This window comes from Ursus maritimus, unplaced genomic scaffold (genome assembly GCF_017311325.1).
Source record: "Ursus maritimus isolate PB19 unplaced genomic scaffold, ASM1731132v1 scaffold_3, whole genome shotgun sequence".
NCBI classification, from domain to species: Eukaryota; Metazoa; Chordata; class Mammalia; order Carnivora; family Ursidae; genus Ursus; species Ursus maritimus.
Genome location: NW_024425563.1, coordinates 39,626,858 through 39,639,379, shown reverse-complemented (window position 1 = coordinate 39,639,379; position 12,522 = coordinate 39,626,858). Strand labels below are relative to the sequence as shown.

General features: G+C 44.8%; 1 protein-coding gene across 7 annotated transcripts in view; it reads right to left on the bottom strand.

Annotated features, from left to right (window-relative positions):
* ELMO1 (engulfment and cell motility 1) overlaps positions 1–12,522 on the bottom strand; it is a 527,822-nt gene that overhangs the window by 419,508 nt on the left and 95,792 nt on the right. For 5 of the 7 annotated variants that reach the window (XM_040644094.1, XM_040644098.1, XM_040644097.1 and 2 more), the window contains one exon: positions 10,535–10,685. In XM_040644094.1, the coding sequence (XP_040500028.1) occupies positions 10,535–10,612 (78 nt within the window). In that variant the 5' untranslated portion in view covers positions 10,613–10,685. Of the gene's footprint in view, positions 1–10,534; positions 10,686–10,931; positions 11,062–12,522 lie in introns of those variants that run through there. The other 2 variants (XM_040644095.1, XM_040644093.1) reach the window with 2 other exon arrangements.

Here is a 12,522-nt window from a genome sequence, read left to right as displayed (position 1 = left end):
CCAGCGCAGCCTGTGGTGGGACCGAGGTGGGGCTTGATCTGGTGACCCTAAGATCGCTAGCTGAGCCCAAATCAAGAGCCGGACACTTGGAGCACCTGGGTGGCTCAGTCAGTTAAGCGTCTGTCTCTGGCTCAGGTAGTGATCCTGGGGTCCTGGGATCGAGGGCTCCCCCACCATCGGGCTCCCTGCTAAGTGGAGAGTCTGCTTCTCCCTCTGCTCCTCCCCCTCCTTGTGCATGCTCGCTCTTTCTTTCAAATAAATAAATAAAATCTCTAAAAAAAAAAAAAAAGGGAGTCAGACACTTAAGCACCTAAGCCATCCAGGCACCCCCACAATCATTTTGAAAATGGATATATCTTATCTAAAAAGGCATCTGGTTGTCTTTTGACTATGGATGGCTTTGATGGAAGGACAAAAGTAAATCTTTATAAAGTAGATTAACAAAATGTAATAATACATTTAGAATGCACGGTGGGAACAAGGAAAGCACGTTCCTCTCACCACAGCCACCCCCTTGTAGAGAGATTTCCCTGCTGAAATCTACCTAGAAAGCAATCTAAAATCTGCAATTCATTTTCAGAAGGAAAAGCAGAATGCTAGACTTCATTCTTGCTCAATTAAACTGAGCTCTTGATTGAGGGGAGAAATATGTCTGCTGTCTTTCTCTTCCAAAGCACAGCAAACTCTATTTTATGAGGTTAGATAGACTCTGTCACGCAGAGAGAAAGAGCTAAAACCAGAAAGGGAAGTAGCCCGGTCACTTTATTTTAAAGGAAGTTTAAGAAATAACTGCTATGATGCCGAAGCCAACAAGTGCAAAACTCAGATGAGGGATGACTCTTCCTGTCACAGTGTCATTCTACCTTATTACGACATCACAAACTAGCACAGCAGCACACAGGCTTTGGCGCATCTGTGGTACGTGGAACAAAAGCAGCTCCTGCAGGTGGTGTTCGTACTCTCCGAGAGCAAGGACGGCGAGGAATTAGTAGGACCATTTTACTGATGAAGGCATGAGGCACTCGCTGAAGGCTACTATGGGAACCAGAGGGGTCGCCAGCACAGAGCATTAGAAATCTAGAAGGCCTCACGACGGTGATTTGCAAATCTGGGTCCTAGAGCACCAGCATCACCGGGCAGCTGGATAAAAACAGGAATCCCTGGGCCTCCAACTGTACCTACAAATAATCCTGTCCGTATGTTCAATAGGTTTCATACCCGATTTCAACGCAGAACCAAGCTTGGGAACCGCTGATTTAGTCCATCCGCAAGGGAGAAATTTGTCTATTGCCCAGGGGACATTTGGCAATGTCTAGAGACATTTTTGGCGGCTTTAAGTGGGGGAGGGAATGTTACTGGCACCTATTGGGTAAGGCCGGGATACTGCTTAAATCCTACAATGCACAGGATGGCCCTCACAACTAAGAATCATCCAGTCCAAAATGTCAGTGGTGCTGAGGCTGAGAAATCCTGATATAATCCAACTGCTCGGGAAAGAACAGTCTAGGAAAATCACATGACTTTTAATTTTTGCCATGCAAGGTTGGAACCTCCCATTCCAGAAATTCAGTCTCATTTTCCTGACACTCTGGAATTTTGAAACTGTTTATTGTGGGAAGCTACATACAACATAAAATTTCCATTTTTAACCACTTTTAAATGCATGGTTCAGTGGTATTAAGTACATTCCTATTGTGTATTCTGTGTGCTATGTAATCTTGAAAGCTCTGAATTCAAAATTTCTTATTTAGAGCTCAGCTGTCATTTTAGTTCACCAGGCTGTCAATACTTAAATGTCAAGGGAATTATGGGTTTTCAGGCTACAGAACTGGCTTTAATGCACTTAACGGGGACATTTGTATTATTGGTTCCAATCTTACCCAAAACACAAAAACCTTGTTCTCTTCTATGTACCACTCTGAAAAATTCATAATTGACTCCTAATGGTTACCATTATGAAGCAGAGTGTTGAGTGATTATCTCACTGAATCCCCACAATGCCAGGAAGGATGTATGAATATTGCCAATTCTTCCTTACAAAGCAGGAGGCTGTCCCCAGTCACACAGCTCTTACGTGACAGCCCAGACTTTGAGTCCCTATGAGTCTGCCCCCAGTCCATGCTCGTAAGCACCAAGCCAAACTGCCTCTAAGCAGTGTCCGGCTCAAAAGGACGTCTCGCTTCAGGTGGGCTCCTTCTGTAGTAACCCAGGTCACTTGCCACATTTTCCCTACTTTTTAAAAAAAAAATACCATCTTTGCTTTCAGAACAGAATGCGTCCCTGGAAATCACATCATGAGTGGATGGAGTAAGCAAACTGGCAATGGTGTATGTGTCTGCTCAAATCAGGCTGCTGTTAACGGTGGGGTCGACTGGGGAGGGGGCATTAAGAGATGGAGAATCTGAAAAAGTACTACCCGGCAAGTGAAAGAAGTCAGACAAAGACAAATACTACACACGGTATCACTTATATGTGGATTTTTTTTAAAAAATCACACTTACAGAAACAGAGAATAGAAAAGTTGTTGCCAGGGGCTGGGAGGGGAGAGGCTGGAGGAAATAGGGCGAGGCTGGTAAAAAGGTACAAACTATCATCCACAAGATGAATAAGGCCTAATGTATAACATGGTGACTATAACTGATGACACTGTCTTGTATAATTGAAATTTGCTAAGAGAGTAGAACTTGAACATTCTCACACACACACACGCACACACACACACACACACACAAAAGATAAATATGTGAAGTGATGGATGTGTTAATTAACTCAATGGGGGAGAAGGCTTTCACGGTATATTTGTACATCAAATCATTGTGATGTACACTCTAAATATCTTATAATTTTATATGTCAATATACCTTGAAAAAACTGAAATGAAATTTTTAAAAAAAGAGCTATCAAACAGATTTATGGTTTAGTAGACATTGCCTGGGTTTTAGCATCATGTGGTGCTAGATTCAAACCAGGAGCTTCCTAGCTGTGTGACCTGAGGCAGGTTAATGAACTTGTGAAAAATTACAAACTAGGGAGTCTACAGTCTGCTTTGTTGGGCTATAGTAAGGGCATGAAATACTCCATGCAAGGCACTTAGCATACTGCCTGGCACATCGTATGTTCTGGTCTCGTGGTCCATGCTATCATCACTACTGCTGCTGTCATTACTCCAAAGTCAAGCACAACAGTGTAAACGTACTTTTTGCAATTAACGAGCTTCAGGAAAGTCTTGGGTAAATCCAATTTATACATATTAGATTACATCTTAAATAGACTACAGAAATAGGATAGCTGAGGGGGAAATGCAGGAAGTCATTCTGTACATGCTTGCCTGAAAACACATCATCTAGGTTTCTTTTAGGGAAATAAAATCCCCAACCATATATGGGTAGGTAATACTATAATTTTTGTTTGGAGGATGGAGAGTATCAATGTTTTACCCTCATCCTTACCGTTCATAGTTCAAACCTAAAGCAGATCCACACAGAAACAGAAATCAATGTGAGGGATCATAGCATACAAATGTGCATAAAACACAGGCTGACCACCAGGAGCATATAATCTACTTCTAAAGACATGGGTACATTAAAAAAAATGTAAGTAACATTCTGTGCAGAATATATTAACTGAATAAATACTACAGGCAAAGGAAATGGTATAAGAAATTAGAAGGATGGAGAAACAACCGCATGATAACACACAAAAAACGGTTTGAGTAGGAAGGAGGCTCTGGGCAGTGCGTCGCAAAGCCAGGATCTAAAGGAATGAAGAGCTGAACACAAGGGCAGGAGGAATCCAAGCAGGTTTACTCTTAGAAAGAAGCAGCAAGAGATGAACAAGCGCATAAAGGCACAGAGACACACTTCTAAAGGGGCAGCTTCTCTAAAGCAAGATGGTACTTGAAAATTGCACATAACACCTGCAGATCCCGTGAGCCCTGGATAACATGAAGGGAAATCATGGAACGGGACATGAAGTCAAGCTAAACAATCTGACTCAAGTCTCAGGATCACTCAAGAATCATCTCCATGACTTTTTTTTTTTTTTTTTCGATTGTGGCATATTCTCTTCAAACAAACTCTTTCCCCAAAGCATCCAAAAATGACAGAGGTCAATACAAGCTGCTGTTGCAGGAATGAACATGGAGAGCCTGGAAGCACACTGCATACGCCCCTCACCCCTGAAGCATCTGAGAAGGATCCTTGAGAAGGATCCAGCTAAGGTTGAAAACCATGTATCTCTCCCCATCATCCTTTCTGGGCCTGAACCTGAGACCTAACAGTCTTCCTGAGTATCTTTCTGGTGCACAGATAATAGAGATGATCCAGACCCCTTCCCCACCCAGATGGCCTGTGCTAGCTTTTCCTGAGTAGAAGTGGGCTCTATCTCCTTATATGGGCAGGATGGAGTAGATCTGTTTGGGGCTATAAGCAACACATCTAATCCATCCGTCTTCTACATGATGTAAGTTCTAAAAGTTGGTTAACACCTACGAGACCGCCTTTCTGCAGGTTTACGTCTGGGCAGTCTCACCAACCACCTGCTTGTGTTCTGTTGGCACGTGAAGGTTTATAGAGAGAATAGCATATCCATCAAACAGAGAAGAACGGTGGCCCGCGAGTCAGGCAGGCTGGTGACAGAGCTGGTATTACCTTCGATAGAAATTATACCTAAAGCCCAGAGAAAACATGGAATCCAGACCAAGAGGATCCATAGTAAACACAGACCAGAGGGCTAAGCATTGAGGTTGGGACAGATTTAGAAAAAAGGAGAGACGTGGAATCATGAAGGAAACGCACGACACCTAATCAGACAAGTGGGAGAATCTCAGAACCGCAGCTTAATGAAGGGAGGGGGGTGTTTCTAGAAGATAAGAATGAGCAGCTTTGCCAAGTGTGACCAACAGAGTGAGGAGTGAAGACCACTTGATTTATCAAAGCAGAAGAGACTGTGGCCATCAGAGGCAGCTCCGGGGAGGAGAAAGTTGTTACTACTCATCCTGAGATTAAGTAGCTACTGATGCCACACAGGGGCGGCATATACTGACAACATTTAAATCAACTTGGAATGGAAAAGCAAAAATAAATCACACACTAGCAAGAGAATTACTAGGTTGAGAGAAGGGTCTTCCAAGGTAAGAAGAGAAAAACTTACTGGTGAACAGCCAAAGAGACGGGGGTTGGGGCAGACTGAACGCCCTGGGAAAAAAGCAGGACCACCTCTTCCCGCCTCTGCTGGCAGTGGGGGGGAAAGAGGACGTCAGGAGACAAAGGCGTCACAGGCTCCGTGGAGGCGTACGAGCACATCAGCAGAGGAGCTGTGAGGCACAGGCAGGAGTGGAGGCTTTCTGGCCTCCGTGTACTCCTCGGAAAGAAAGGCATGCGGGGGCAGGGCAGAGGCAGGAGCAACTGGAGGCCTGAGGAGCACGTGCAGGAACAGAACAGCTGCTGCCCAGAATGCTGGTGAGTGGCCAAGGAATGGAAGACGATATCGCAGAGGAGTGCTAGGGATCCAGTGAATATTCCACAATACAAACTGGCTGTGTGTCCAGTTAGCTTTCTCCCTTACTGCTTGACGATGCTTCTTACTTACTCTTGTGTTGTCTCTCCTTCCTAAACATTAAAAACATTAGGCAGAGAAAGAAGGAGAAAGTGAGGGAACTGTTCATGATGAAGGGCGGGTAAAAAGGAAAACCAGGGCATTTCATTTTCTTTCTTTCTTTCTTTTTAAGATTGTATTCATTCATTAGAGAGTATGAGAGAAAGCACAAGCAGGGGGAGGAGCAACGGGAGAGGGAGAAGCCAGCTACCCACCGAGCAGGGAAGCAGACAGGAGGCTCGATCCCAGGACCCCAAGACCACGACCTAAGCCGAAGTCAGACGCTTAATCAACTGAGCCACCCAGGCGCCTCGCGTCTCATTTTCTAATTGAATGAGAACGTGCTTAAGCTAGCAGCAATGAGGACTGCCTTTACGGAGCTGTTACTCTGAGCCGGGCCATGTCCAATTCTTTTCACACGTTTCCTTTAATCTTCACAACAATCATGAAAGTGGAAAATTACGATGTCAGCTTTAACAAAACGAAGAAAATGAGGCTCAAAGGGGGTAAGTGAGGCTCTTACAGAAATGGGGGCTCCGGGGCTCCCATCCAGGTTTCAGTGTCCTGGAGCCTGGAGGGCATCCGTTAGGCCACACTAGCTCTCAGCAGATGCCTCTTGTCAGAGTGGTGAGGGTTCCACGCTCTTGAATGAGCAATACGCCGTGCAGAAAACAGTGAGATAACCCGAAGAGTGGGTGGGAGCCTTTCAGGCTCAGTGTGCCCCCCCAACCGCCCACTGCAGCCTCAAGTGGCTCCTGAGGGTGAAAACTCAGCAACAGACAGCGAAGGCCAAAGCAGAAGCCGCCAGCGGGAGAGCTTACACCTCCTCCGACACCTCATTCGGCAGCACAAGCGCCACTTGTAGAAAGCCCTTCAGGGCTTTTCCTGCTGAGTGGAAACACAGAAATGTCTCCTCACAATTTAGAAAAAAGACAAACCAGTCTAGTCCGTGCAGACATCCCATTGAACCAAACAGGCATGGTTAGAGCAAGGCTGAGCAGAAATGATCCCCACTCACCAGGAAGCTCCCTCTCCCAGTTATCCATTAATTAAATATCCATGTATTAAGGACGGACAGGTCTCCGGGCACTAGAGAAACAGCACTCAAAGATAAGGCCACTGACAGACTCCTGACTATTTCTCACGAGCCCCTGGATCAGGAGGTGTGGGAGTCCCCACATCAAACTCACTGCGTGCTCATCACAAAGCAGGTGAAAAGCCCCCACCCCTGGCCAACGGCATCAACATCTCTGCGGCTGGGCTGCGACTGTGCCTTTTTCACAAGCTCCCTGGGTGATTCTTGGGCACACTCCAGATAGAGTCAGACCACTGGTTTAAGTTAACCCTCGGTGATAACACAAGGTGACAAGTGGAAGGACACTCTAAGTTTTAGGAGAACACAAGACAGCGATGCCTAGCCCAACCTCCAGAAATAACCTTTTAGTGAAACGGCAGCCACCCAGGCTAAAAGGGGACAAAGAGCTTTCTGAACAAAGGTGATGTGCCACGGGAGAGAGGCAGGGTATATGACGCTCACGGAACATGGGAGAAGGTTAGAAGAAAACCCAAGTGACAGTCATCGCTTAAGTCCTTACTGCATGTGCAAGTACGTTTCTAATTCTTGTGCCAACGTCTGACGTGATCAAGAAACACCACCTGACACCAACACTGCTGCTAGGCTGTCCCTCCAACTTCAGCAGCTGCACGGCCATCAAGGGCTGGGATTCTAACTCTTTGTGTGAGGCAATGCCAGGAGGCCCACAATTTAACCCACTGTTTAAGAGTTCAGTCTTGAGAGTAAGGGAGGCCTGGGTTTATGTCCTGGTCTCCATGGACTGGCAAATCACTTAACTTCCATGAACCTGAATATCTGCATTTGTAAAACCAGAATCATCACCAAGAATGACACAAGGAACCATCACGTACCTCCTGATACAAGGCCCCAAGAAGGACACACATCATCTCTCCAGCATTTCCCCCCAAAATGCAAAACCTGGGGGAAAAACAACAGAGAAACCCAAACCGAAGGACATTCCACAAAACTGTCCTGTACTCTACAATATTATCAAGCTCACAAAAGATAAAGAAAGCCTAAGGAAACATTCCAGATCAATGAAGACCAGAGGGACAGGACGATAAATGTAATGATAAATGATCTCAGAGAGATATCGGACTGGGGAAACACCTATAAAGGACTTTATTGGGACAAGTGATGAATCTTGAATACGGACTGTGGACTTGGAGTTAGATGATAGTTTTGAACTAATGTTCAATTTCCTGGCTTTTATAAGGAGATAATGGTTATGTAAGAGAATGATTTTGTTCTTAGGAAAGACACACTGAGTTTTTAGGGGTAAAGAAAGGTGATGCCTTTAAATCACCCTCAGATGGTTCAGAAAAAAAGATATGTATTAAAAAGAAAGAAAACAGAGAAAACGACAAAGCATATGAAGCAAAACACTAATAATTTAAAAATCTGGATAAAAGGTAGCCAGAAGTTCTTTGCCATTTCTCTGTTTGAAATTGTACTGAAATAAAGTTACTCCTCAAAACTAGCAGGCCATGAAATAACAAGGAAAGACTGGGAAACTACCAAAGGCTGGAGGAGACCAAGGAACCATGACGACTATATTACAGTGCGGCGGGCATTCCTGGATTAGATCCTGGAACAGAAAAAAGGACATTAGCGGAAAAACTGCTGACATCCAAACAAAGTTTGAAATTTAGTTACCGGTCACGTGCCATTATTAATTGCTTAGTTTGGGGAAATGTACCAGTTACATTAAGATCTTAACATTAGGGAAAACTGAGTGAAGGGTCTATGGAAACTCTCAATATAATCCTTGCAATTTTTCTGTACATCTAAAATTGTTCTAAAATATAAAAGATAATTTTTAAAAAGTATCAAGATACACACACAGCAAAAAACAAGAAGGCAAGAACAGGACACAGACTCCACAAACCCCTAGGAATGTCTATCAGGAGCTGCTGTCTTACAGAAGAAGTTCCCAGATGAAAAGGAAGAACGAAAAGGAAGAAATTTACTAAACCACTGATTTAGCATCTCTTGGCAGAGGGTCCCCAAGAACATTTAAACAAGTGCCCCAGGTGATTCTGATAAGACTCAGACTTGGGCACCAGGTATCCAGCTCAGCACTTCTCAAACTTAACTACACACAGGAGTTCCCTGGGGATCTAGCTAACACGCAGATTCTGGGTCAGGTCTGGGGTGGGGTCTGAGACTCTGCATTTCCAGGGAGCTCCCAGGTGAAGCCCAAGCAACTGTCCTCAGCCACACAGATGGAGAAGGCAAAGCAACAACACAGAAGGGGCCTGAGTCCATGACCTGGAACATCATGCCAGCCCAGGACTGCCCATGTGGGTATGAGAAGCCAACTTCTCTTTGAAGCCATTGGTTCTCTCAGTTGTAGCCAAACCTAATCCTAAGTATACTGAGTCTGCACCAAGTAGTCCCAGACATATTTTAAAATTCAACTCATATCCTCTCTCGAACAGCACATGAGAAAGGACAAACATCTGTTACCTGACACAAACGCAGATAAAACTACCGATACGGGCTTCTATATCTGCACGGGTTGCTTCTAGAGCCTCACAAAAACTACCTCAGAGAGCAGTTAAAATGACAATGATGGGGGCACCTGGGTGGCACAGCGGTTAAGCGTCTGCCTTCGGCTCAGGGCGTGATCCCGGCGTTATGGGATCGAGCCCCACATCAGGCTCTTCCACTATGAGCCTGCTTCTTTCTCTCCCACTCCCCCTGTTTGTGTTCCCTCTCTCGCTGGCTGTCTCTATCTCTGTCGAATAAATAAATAAAATCTTTAAAAAAATAAAATAAAATGACAATGATGAGAGGGACTGATGATACCTTTTTTGATGACAATCCTAAAATTTTACACTTTCTTACGTTCACACTCAAGCCCAACTAATTCTGATTCGACCTTTATAATTTATTTTAATGAGTCTTTGGATCTACATAATGCCATACAACTCTTGCAGTAGTCTTCAGCCAGATAATAAAATCTGACTGGGGGCAAAAAAGTATAGATCATAATCATAAAAGAGTATTGAGAGCATAAATAAAAAGTGGAGTTGCCATGGTACCCTAATTTTGAAAATGTTGAAAGCCATCTAGAATCCTACGTTATTTGCTTTATGAAACCCAAAGTGTACGTTAAGTCTCAACCTTTTTCCCCCCTTAAATCACTTGCTCTGGAATGACATAAGTAACCTTCCTGAGATAACCTGTAATCAAATCCAATCAAAGCCACATCAAAAGATTGTCAAGATCCAAGCTAAAGGACGCCCTTTAAGGCCATTTAAAACATCTTCTGGATATTTTTTCATTCAGTAAATATTTATGGAGTAGTTATTACATGCCAGACAATACACTGAACACACAGTGCATTTTACACTAATAACAAAATTATAATTGGCTGGGATGCAAGACTGAGTCCTTCTATAGAAATAATAATCTCATTGTTAAGCTGTTAATATAATGCACTTGTTGGGTTCTGAAAAGATTGAAGGGGAAAGTGAGTCAAAAAATTAAGTTCTGTGTTGCCTATAATAAGACAATCTGCACATATTCATGAGCCCCTGCCAGGCAGGGCTGGGACAGCCTCCACCGTGTCCACTTCCCAGAGCCCCGTCCACTAGGCCCTCCCGCCTCTCTCCCAGCCTCAGACACAAACCCTGTATTGACACAATCTGAGCCGACGTTGAACGAATATAAAAACCCCATCCATCGCCACTGTATGTGGCACAGAAATCAAACTACACTGCAACTATTATTGCACAGATTTTTCAACACAGCCAGGGAGAGAAGGGCGGGGGGGGGGGGGAAGATCCATCCAAAGTCTGTGAAAACGCCAAAACAGAAGACTGCAAATAACCCCACGTTGCTGCCGGCCTTACTGACCTGATCGATTTCCATGAGTTTGGGGTAGGCGCCCGGCCATTCTATGGCCACCTTGACGATGTCCGCGGGCGGCGGCATGGTAAGCCCAGAGAGTCCAAAGCTGGTGTAACTGGAATCCTACGGTGCAGACGGCCGCACGTGTCTACACCTACTGAGGAATGACAAAAAGAAAGAAAAGTTGCTCGGTGCCGATGCAGGGCGAATTCTGCTTCATCACTTCCTGTTTTCACTGGTGGTTTTAGGTATGAGAAACGGCTCTGGGTGCAGAACACACAGGGCACCAACGGCACCACCAGCCACTGCTGAGGAGAGAAGACAGATGAGGGGAAGGTGCCGACGCCCTAGAGTCAAAGCCGCCAGGAGAAGCGGCCCCTGCAAGGGACAGCGTGTCCCTTACCAGCGGGGTGGGCTCCGCACGGTGCCCAGGCTCTGAATGAGCTGGGCTCACTCTGTCCAGAAACACACGTAAACTTCTCGCGCTCAACAGTCTCCGGAAGAACAGATTGCCCAGGAAGTCATGGTCAGGAAGCAGCATTTCTTTAAAGTGTTTTCTGTGTGTCACAAATAGAGCTCCGCACTATAGCAACCAGGATATCATGAGGAAGGAGAAATGCCCCGAGGTTCGCACACATGCACACACACGCTCCCTCCCCAAGGCCAGTTCACACACGGCGCCTTCAGGGGAGGAAGCAAATTGACCGAGGCGGATGGTGCAGCATTCAGAACAGACCTTGAATTCTCACTGGAATTAATAGTGTTGCGTTCACAAAGGAAGATAATCCTCCGCCGCCTCTCCCTGATTAGCCTGTGTCTCTAGGATGATCTTTAACTTAATATTTTTGAACGGGTGAGACATTTCATGTGATTCAAAACTTACGTGTGTGTGTGTGAAAATACAGTGTAGAATCTCCCTCCTCTTAAAGTTAACATCCACCCAATATCCACTTTTACCCCTATTTCTCCAGCTCTCCAATTCTTGTATGTCCCTCCAGCATGGCTTCATGTATGTAAGGAAAATGCAAAAATATATTACATTTCCCCCTTTCTTTATAAAAAAGAGGCGGCATTCCATACCTTTTTTTTTTATTTTGCATAATTGTATATTAGTAAAATAAAGGATCCTGGCTCCTTTTACAGCTGCATAGTAGTTCTCTATATGGAAGTATCCCATATGATGAGCTAGTTCTCTATCACCTGGGCCCTCAGGTGATTTCCTACTTCTGGCTATTATAAATGAGGCTGTGGTGAAGAGCCCCATGCATGCATCATTTTGCACATGTCCAGATACATCCTTAAGATAGATGCACAGAAGTGAAACTGGTGGGTCAAAGAGCATATGCAGTTCTATTTTATTTTATGTTTTTAAAGAATGATTGATTGATATATTTAAGGGGAGGGGCAAAGGGAGACAGAGAATCTTAAGCAGACTGCACTGAGCTCAGAGCCCGACTCTGGGCTTGATCTTACGACCCATGAGATCACGACCTGAGCTGAAACCAAGAGTCTGCTGCTTAACTGACTCAGCCACACAGGCATCCAGAGCATATGCAGTTTTAAATTTTGATAGCCATTTCCAGACATCCCTCCATAGGCATTGCACCGATCTACACCCCCTCCAGCAATGGAAGAGGCTGCCTATTTACACACAGCCTCACCGACAGACTGAACATTTACACACCTGATGCATTGAAAAAAATATCACATGTACTTTTAATGTGTATTTAATGTGAGGTTGAATGTAAGGAGGCAAAGTCCCATGTCTACATTTTTTTGAACTGTCCAAATCTTTTGTCCCTTTTCTATTGGGTTCTTGGTCCTTTCTTCTCAGAAATTGATCTGTGTATGAAGATTCTGATCAAACATGTGCCTTTAGCTCTTTATCAGACCAGAGTAGGCCTTGTCAGTTATGACCCGCCTCTCAGTGGCAGCTGGACATCACTGAGATGAAGGAGATGGCAGACTTACTAATGGCTGCCTGGACAACACCG